This window comes from Triticum dicoccoides, chromosome 3B, assembly GCF_002162155.2.
Source record: "Triticum dicoccoides isolate Atlit2015 ecotype Zavitan chromosome 3B, WEW_v2.0, whole genome shotgun sequence".
Lineage (NCBI taxonomy): Eukaryota > Viridiplantae > Streptophyta > Magnoliopsida > Poales > Poaceae > Triticum > Triticum dicoccoides.
This window is the reverse complement of record NC_041385.1, coordinates 15,021,503-15,031,027: the sequence shown is the minus strand read 5'-3', so window position 1 is coordinate 15,031,027 and position 9,525 is coordinate 15,021,503. Positions and strand designations below refer to the sequence as shown.

General features: G+C 42.5%; 1 protein-coding gene across 2 annotated transcripts; it reads right to left on the bottom strand.

Moving 5' to 3' along the window:
- Positions 1-1,874: 1,874 nt before the first annotated feature.
- Positions 1,875-5,119, bottom strand: LOC119274417 (fructose-bisphosphate aldolase 3, chloroplastic-like). 2 transcript variants are annotated; one of them, XM_037555112.1, is made up of 6 exons: positions 4,962-5,119; positions 3,520-3,789; positions 3,300-3,409; positions 3,121-3,211; positions 2,520-2,789; positions 1,875-2,389 (listed from the first exon to the last, which is right to left on the bottom strand). In XM_037555112.1, exons 1-6 carry the CDS (start codon positions 5,097-5,099, stop codon positions 2,111-2,113), a joined length of 1,158 nt encoding a protein of 385 aa, XP_037411009.1. In that variant the 5' UTR covers positions 5,100-5,119; the 3' UTR covers positions 1,875-2,110. The 2 variants fall into 2 exon arrangements, with proteins under 2 accessions (XP_037411009.1, XP_037411010.1); XM_037555113.1 differs by having other exon boundaries at positions 1,875-2,371.
- Between the last annotated feature and the right edge of the window lie 4,406 nt (positions 5,120-9,525).

The window sequence follows — 9,525 nt, the reverse complement described above, 5'->3', positions numbered from 1 at the left end:
GGGGGCGGTGTCTCCACACAGAACAGTTAACCGCCGGGCTCCTGATGGTGCTTCCCTGTTCTGGAAAAACATTTGCTTGTCCTGCGTGTTCAGAATGAGTTTCATGATGGTCCTTATTATACCTGGCCATACCTCGGGCCGGGCCGGGCTTCTGGCCGGGCCTAGCCAAGACCGACACAAAAAGCCTAGGCCCAGACCCTGCCCGGCCCGGCCATCGGGCCTGTTTTCTGGGCCCAAGCCCGGCCTGAACACATAAAAGCCCATCGAGCTCCGGGCCGGGCCGGCCCGACCTTTAGGAAAACGCAAAAATGACGGGGCCGGGCCCGGCCCGGCCTTTAGGCTCAAAATCTAGGCGCCTGGGGGCAGTGTCGGGCCTGGCCAGGTCGGGCTTTTTCGGGCTGGCCGGGCCGGGCGGGTCGGGCTTCCCATGGCCAGGTATAGTCCTTATCCATGCATTTTCCTAGTTCATGGTTTTCAGCAATTTTCTGAGGTATATGATGAACCCGTCGAGGGTTACCTGCTTTCTTGTGAAATCTATTTTCATTTCTAGATTTCCAAAAACATCACTTTTTTTGAAAAGGAGGATAACCCCCCGCCTCTGCATCAGGACGATGCATGCAGCCATATATTATTAATAATGCAAAATCTAACAGGTGAACAACATCGACTCGGAAATAAAGCGGAAAACAAACCTTGAGGCCATATACCTCGTGACAGTACCTCGCCCAGCTTTAGTATTTTTTTTCTAACGAAACATGGGGGTGATTCATAGAGAGAATAGCTTGTATGGCCTCTGCAATAGATCTGCAATTTTGAATTAAAGCATCTAATCTAATGCACCAAGGTTGTCCAGCAAACCAAGCAGCCCCAGCGGAAGTGCAATGGAAAAACAAATGCAGATCATCTTCTTCTTCTTTTTTCTTTTTTTGAGGGACAGATCATCTTCTTCTTCAGTTCACCTAGAACAAACTTTGCTTATGTAATTAGTGAACCTACCTGCTCTTTTACCTGTAGGAATTGCCCTTCTAAGAATCCTCCATCCAAAAGTTTGAACTCTAGGTGGTATCTGCTTGTTCTTCCAAATTTGTTGGAGAAGTACCTTGGTACTAGAGGGTACCTGTCTTGGTCTTGGCTCTCTATGTTTCTGCATAACCTGTAAGCAAAGTCTGTATGCTGATTTTGTTTTACATTTGCCTATAGGAGTTAGGTCCCAGCATAAGATATCATTATCGTCACTTTGAATAATTGGGGTCTGTTTTATAATGTTGGCTGCAGGTTGTTCAAAGAGAGCATCTATAAGAGCATCATTCCAAAATTTCTGATTTGGTAGCCAAAGATCTATAAGTTGTATTGGTGATGGTTTTTTTTTAGTGCTCTGTAACAGCAACACACGTGTGAATATCAATAAATTTATTGGTATAGCCTATGCAAACACTTATAGGGAGAGTTTATTTGGTGGTCATGGCTTACTAGAACATTGTAGTGTTCCTAAATATTCGAAAATTTCGTGGGAGCATACACGGTATATAATGCACCTTAAAATGTCTGATAATTTGTGACAACATATGCAATATACATGTACTACTTCGCAAAAACCCAACACAGGAAAAAAAATGCATACTAGTAAAGTTGGGACTGTTGATTTGGCCCATTATCATCACTATTCTTGTTCTAGGGGTATAGGCCGAATTTTGAATTGATCTTTTAAGAAAGTTGTACTCCCTCTGTAAAGAAATATAAGAGCGAAATATAAGAGCATTTAGATCACTACTTTAGAAACACTCTTAGTAGGAGTACTAGTCTGTAGAAACCAGATGCCCCGGGTAAATTCTCCGTGTGTGCGCCAGGGCTTCTCAGGTCCACAACCCAAGCTGTTCCCGGCATCGGCCCACAGCCCATCAACATTCTCTGGGTAGGCATGCATACAGTAAATTGTTTGTTCTCATATAAATATAACTTCAGGCAACCCTAGAATTTCCGCACTGCCAATACAGCTAACAGTCGTTGGCACCAACACGCTGGTGATTGATTATTCACACCCACAGTTAAAAAAACAAAACCCCGCAAAATGACGTGCGTCTCATATGTAAATCATCCTGCCGCCGCCTCATCAGTAGGTGTAGCCCTTCTGGAACATGCCCTTCTTGGCCTCGTCGCTCTCGCCCTCGCCCGTGTAGCTGCCGAGCTGCGCCAACGAGTTGGCCTTGGCGCGGACCAGCAGGGCCTTCTGCGCCGCCTCGATGTTCTCGGGCTGCCCCTGCCATGTCTTCAGCACCGAGTTCTGGAGGGCCCGGGCGTACGAGAAGGACACGTGCCACGGGTTGGCGGACTGGTTCATCGCGTTCAGGTTCATCGTCGCCTCCAGTTCGGACTGCCCGCCAGAAAGGAACTTTAGGGAAAGGGGCGATCGGGGTTATGGCTACTGTTTCTTACTCTGTTTATTATGTATATGTCCACCGGAAATGGACTGGAGAAAAATAATCAGCCGAAGCTAAATGGTTCGAGGTTGAAGGCAATACCATGATTCCAGGGACAGCGGGCGGTACTCTCCTCCTCAGCATTGTGAGGGTGTTCTTCGCAATGGCTTCTGGAGAAGCCTTCTCCTTGTGCTCAGCACCAGGGGTAACCATGCTGGGCTTCAGCAGGATGCCCTCAAAAAGAACATTGTTTTCGGCCAGGTAGAAGAACACCTCGGACCACACCTTCTCGGCGACCTCAAGAGTTCTCTCGATGCCATGGTCACCGTCGAGGAGGATCTCTGGCTCCACAATTGGCACTAAACCATTGTCCTGCAGATTGTTCAGGTTGAAACAAGCTGAGTACAGATAAAGAGGAGCCCAAAATAGTAGCGATTATAACAACGTACCTACATGAGCATCATATACTTTTTTCACTTGTTAATTAGTTCTCCCTACTTACTATCAGATAGTGTTCAATGGATGAATATACTGTATGATAGGTTATATCGCCACACAGTTTTCCAGGTACAAGATATTAAATACGAGCATAAAAATGACTATGCTGTTCATCAACTCTCCATGAATAAAATATCAAACTAAATAAAGGATAACTTCTTCATTGCAAAACGTTCAGTAGTTGATTGACAGCATGTATAGTGACCTGAGCAATAGCAGCATAGCGAGCAAGTCCCCATGCCGCTTCCTTGACAGCTAATGCAGTAGGACCACAAGGGATGCTAACAACAGTCCGCCTGCAGAAGATCAATATAGCATAGCAAGTTTAGAAGGGGCAAGAGAACAAAACAATACATAAAATGCGCAAGGAGGGTATGAACTGACCACTTTGCGAAGCGTGCACCCTGCTTGTAGTACTCAGCACACCTTGAGGCCAAACCATCAAGACCTTGGCACCAGGATTCATTGTTGGATCCGGGCAATGGAACCAAACCCTTTTGGGCAGAACAAAATAAATCAAGTAATAAAGATTAGAATGCTAGCGCTGACTTGCTGACTGCAACAGCACGATGAATCAATGGTTGTCAGATCATGGCATCCATACCTTGTCAACCTTGATACCAGGCATGATATTCTGGTCCTTCAAGACATCAACAAAGGTCTTGCCATCTGTAGTGGACTGGTAGAGAGTTTCCTCAAAGAGAATAGCACCAGAGATATATTCACCAAGACCAGCAGTGGTCAGCAACAGCTGCCTGTAAGCCTGGCGGTTAACTTCGGTGTTGTCCAAACCAATGGATGCCAATCTCTTTCCACATGTTGCACTCGACTCGTCGATCGCAAGGATCCCACGGCCAGGGGAAGCAACAGTTTTCTGCAATGGGGCGAACTATTAGATTTGCAGTCATGAAACACAACAGAGAATGCACTGCAGCTGTGAAGGAAGGAACACTGAAGAAAAATAAACAGGAAATAGCTTAAGACCAGTTTGGCATACCCAACATCAAGCAATTAATACGAGCATCAGTGTTGGTTTTAGACCTGTGGTGGTTCAAAATCTAAAGGCACGGTTCATTTGCATCAGGGCATGCTTCACACTAATTGACAAATCAACAGTTCAACAGAACATTACAGTTGAAACAAAATAAAATCTAATATACACATGATGCAGAGCAGATGGCGCGAAAGCAAGCAAATCGTTTTCATCGAAGCGGAAAAGCCAAGATTAATTGTAACAAAAACAAGAACTTAAAATGCTGCTAGTACGTTCCAAGCACAGGCAATTATTACAGAGCAATCGTACGTCAGCAAGTCCACCCATCATGCCAATGGGAAAGCAAGCAAATCCTTTTCATCAAAGCTGAAGAGCCAAGATTAAATCCTAACAAAACCATAACTTAAACCTGCTACTGCCAGTAGTCTTTCCACACAGACAATTATTGCAGAGCAGTCATATGTCAGAAGATCGACCCATTAAGCTACTAGTTATCAACAGATGGCCACACTGCCTAGAAACAATTCGATGGTATTTGGAAGTGAGAGTTTGTTTATCTTCAGAGCAACGACAGCATCACATGAAATGCACCACCAGATTTACCATGGCCTGATCTGGGGCCGACGCAAGTAGCAGACGCAACAGAGTGACTGAGATCATGAAACCTGCCGTCCCTACCGAAAATAACAGGAGAAATCCATGGACACGGCATATATACACCCACTTTCCTGAACATCTAGCGGCCCAAATTCGATTTGCACGGAGGAGATTGTGACCTCTTCGCTCCTGATGCATGCAGAAAAAGGTTCGTTCCAATCCGGATTGAATTCGCTGGAAAAAAAAAACGCACGCGACGCCCCAATTTTCCCCAACCCCACAGAGCAGTCCCCATCACGGATCGCTAGACGCCAAGCAGACAAACAAACGGAGCCGCCACGGCAGACAGATCGCGGCACACGACGCGCGCAACGGCCCAAGGGCGAGATCCTCCCGCGGGCCACCGGCTCCTAGACCTAGGCGGAGCTACGAGGATCGGAGAGGGGGGCGCTCACCGCGGTGGAGACGAGCTCGTCGGCGTAGGAGCCGCCGGAGGCGCGGACGCGGACGCGCGAGGCGCGGCGGGCGCTCCCGGCGGAGGGCGCGAGCCGGGCGGCGGCCGGGGAGCTGAGCTTCGCGGTCACCATCGCCATTGGTTCGATCGGTCGATGCGTTCTGCGTTTGGACGCGACGGCGAGAAATAGGGAGGGAGTGGGTTGGTGGCTGGCTGGCGGAGGAAGTACGACCGCGGTTTTATGCATCCTGGCCCTCCATTTTCTACGTATGTTCAACGAAGCCCCTGACCAACCCTCTCCTCGAAGGGTCAAGGTTGCTGGCGTGATACGGCGATAGGTGAGGGGCCAGAGGGAAACAGTTTCCCTTTTTATATTGGCCGTGGATCTCTCCGCCCGCCGCAGGGCGGATCCGCCGAGGCCGGCCGAGATGCCCAAGACATGGCTTACCGCTGGGACCCATCTGCCAGCACACGGCAGGTAAAAGAAAAAATGAAATCGAAAAACTAAACCGAACACACAACCTCCTCCTCCTAATTAATGTCCGGGAACAAGGTAGTAGCATAACCAAGCTAGGCCACTCCACTACGGCCCATTTTCACATTAGTTCTTTTTTTAATATTAAAGAAAAAACATGTTGGTTCTTTTTTAGAATTTTCAAGATGTTTGTAGAATTTTACAAAGTGTTCACATTTAACAAAAATATTGGTGTAGCTTTAAAATATTTGTAATTTAAATAGATGCTCATTTAACTATCAAAACATTATCTTTTTATGAAATATCCATGTATTCATTTGAGGATGTAGAATCTCAAGGCACACTAGGCTTGTATTTACTTTTCCATACCTCCTTTATTTATTTGTTTATTTTTGTGTAAAACACGTGAACGCTTTGAAAAACAAGACAACCATTTTATTAAAGCATGAACACTCTTATATAATACATCTACTTTATCAAATACATGGAAATTTTATTTTAACATACATAACCATTTTATAGAAGTTATGTTAATATTTATTTAAATATGTGAAGACTTTTTTAAAATTGCATGGTATTGTGTTATACTTTAAATAACTTCTTTAGGCATGTCCCTGACATTGATTGGTGACGGGTGATGTGGTTAGAACCTCCCTTAGGCATGTCCGGGATATTGCTGTTATAATTTAAGTAACTTCTATAAATTAAAAAAAAACTAAGATGTGAAAATTGGTCGCACTAGGTTCAGCCCATTTAATTCTCACAAACTGTTTCAGTTAGAGGACATTAAGGCTAGTTATCTTCCATTGACATTAAACCTAGTTATCTTTAAAAAAAGCCGCATGTGGGTGGAGTGGCAAGTTCTACTTGGATGCTAGGGTGTGTTTGATAGGGTGCATGAAGAGTGTATGAGGGCAAAGTTCCCTACTCAACCCACTTTGGGGTGTTTGGTAGCCTGCATGAGCTTAGCTCAAATTCCCTCGTAGCATGCATGCACGAAGGGATTACACCCCAGCAGTCGTTCGCTGGTCAGCATTCACGGGCAATGACATCTTTGAGAAACTGTTCAAAAATTCAAAATTTGTATAAATTTTCAAAATTCTAAAATTTGTTTAAATACTCAAAAAATGTTCAGATTTTCAAAATTTGTGTAGATTTTTAAAAAATCAGAAATTTCAAAAATGTTCAAAACTTGTTTAAATTTCAAAAAAATGAAAATTCCAAAAAAAAATTATAAAGTTCAGATTTTCAAAATTGTACCAAATTTTAATAAAAAACAAATTTGCTCGCCCTAGTGAAGTTGTTGCCTTGTGACCTTGAGGTCACGGTTTTAAGACCTGGAAACATTTCAATCCTACCCTACAGCTCCTGGAAGTTTGCTCGCCCTAGTAAAAAAATTTAAAATATCGGCAAGCTGGTCTGAGGTGTTGATGAAGTTAGTGCTGATGCTTCCATCTTCGAAGTAGTCTTTGATGAAGTGGTATCGTCGTCCTAAGGCCCTATAGGACCAGCACGCCAGAACAACAACCACCATCGTTGAAGAGAAGTTTAGATTGGAAGGATCCAACCTGTAGACACACGAACACAGACGAACAAATACCAAATCCACGTGGATCCACTGAAAACAAAGGCCAACCGAATCCCGCGAGATTCGCCGGAGACAAACCTCAGCATGCCCTCCAATCACGTTGGAAGCACCGCTGGAACGGAGGCTAGGCGGGGAGAACCTTATTCCATCTTCAGAAAGTCGCCGCCAACCCTAAAAACACTCAAAAAAAGCATCTAAAAATGAAGCTCTCCCGCCAGCGAAGACCGGGATTCACCACGCCTCATGCCTTAGTCCATAGGGGATGAGGCAGACTGGCATTAGCGTCGGTGGGAGGCAGAAGAAACAATAGCGGCGGATGGGTATGAGCGCTCTGGGTATGCCTGAGATCCTACGTTTGCATACCTAACCATAAACTAGAACCACATAGGTTCCTCTATTTATTTGTGCAGACCTAACCATTAACTAGAAATCACCGTGAGGATATTTATGAGGCTCTACACTTCATATATTAAATGAAGATATTTGAAAATACACATAAATATCTTTTGGTTTAATATATATATATATATATATATATATAAACACATACACATAAACACACTATGTTCATGACAGTACTAAAATTAATCTATCATAGCATGACAATTCTTTTGTTTTTTCTGACACATGTATGGGGTTTAGTTTTATATCTATGCATGGTGAAATATGTCACAATAATAAAACTTATGTAATAACTAAAAACATGATTCAAAATTAGCACATCACAAACACATTTTTAATGATAGATATTACAATTGAATGACCAAAACACTCGTTAGTACATTAACATTATGGTTTATTATCACAACTAAGTTATCACAAAAATAGGATTTGCGATCATAGTTTCGTAAATGAGTTGTAAATAAATATAGAAGTTTTGTATAAATATATAATTTAGTATATGCAAGGCATTTCACGCAAATATGACACTTTTCAAGATTATTATTTATAAGTACGAGATATCTAACACTTATACGCTCATATGTACATAGTTATGTGTGCTACATGAGTATAAAACTAACAAGGGCACATCTCCTGAATGTTAATATTTTGCTATGTGCATACGCCCTTTCTAAAGGTTAAAATATAAAAAGATCAATTTATATGATTGATTCCTTGTACATGTTTATGGATGACAATGTAAATGCCTCTTTGCAACTTCTCTCAGAGTTATTTTTCATGCATTATTCAATATGTTTTCTGAAGCACATTTGGGTTTGGGGTGGCAAACTCCTTCCTAATTGTCAAAACATTTTGATAACACACTATTGAATAATAGTGGAAGAATCGGAAACAACTATAACTAAAAAGTTGCACATGATATATTACAAAGAGATCTTTGTTACAAAACTACACATCTGCTTGATGCATTACGCACAAAGTATAGACCAACAGTTTGAACCTGTGACAATGGACCCCACCGGAGAATGTTGTGAAATAATGCAAGTGCGTTGGGAGGAAAATAGTGTGCCCTTTTGCAGTCTGTCAAGGGACAATAATAGGAGGAGACACATGGCACTAAAGATTGCTTATGCACACATTCATCTAGATGAGGGTGAGTTGTACGACGGAGCTACCACTAGTAGAAAAAGGCTCATTTGTCCCGGTTCTAGAGGGCCTTTAGTCCCGGTTCGTACAAGAACCAGGACTAAAGGGGGGCCTTTAATACCGACCCTTTAGTCCCAGTTCTAGAACCGGGACTAAAGGCCCTCCACGCGGCCGCTGTCTGGAGCTCCACCTTTAGTCCCGGTTGGTAACAAATTTTCCAAAATTTTATTTTTTGAATTTTTTTAATTTTTTCCCAATTTTCAAATTTCTGAATTATTTTACAATTTAATCTCTAATCACCACTCATCACTGTTTAATTTAACATCTAATCTCTAATCACCCCTCATCATTCCAAATCATCTAACTTCCCGGCCGGTCACCCATCCTCTCACTACTCCAGCCTGAGCACGCTTAACTTCTGGGTTCTATTCCCCTCATTTCCAAGTCTGCACTTGTTGTTTTCCTGACAATAGTAAGATTAAGATGTCAATCCTATTAACCCCCAGGAGTTTAGCCTGAGCATGAAGTCACACGTTTCACTGTTTGAGTTTAAAACTATTATTCTAAATAATAATAATTATTTAGTAACACTAATATTTCTTGAATAAGTAGTTTGACCATAGTTTGACCACAGTTTGACCATAGTTTGGCCACGGTTTGACCATAGTTTGACCACAGTTTGACCATATTTGACCAAAATTCAAAATACTAAAATAATTATTTAGTAACACTAATATTCTTGAATAATTATTTAGTACCACTAATACTTCTTGAATAGGTAGTTTGACCATAGTTTGACCAGATTTAACCAAAATTAAAAAAATTGAAATTTGAGCATAACACTTTTTGCAAACATGTCCAAATTTAAGTTTTTTAATTTTCCTAACTAATAGATGTAGTAACATAAGTACATCTCGAAGGATCTTAATTTTTGAAGTTTTTATCATTTTATTT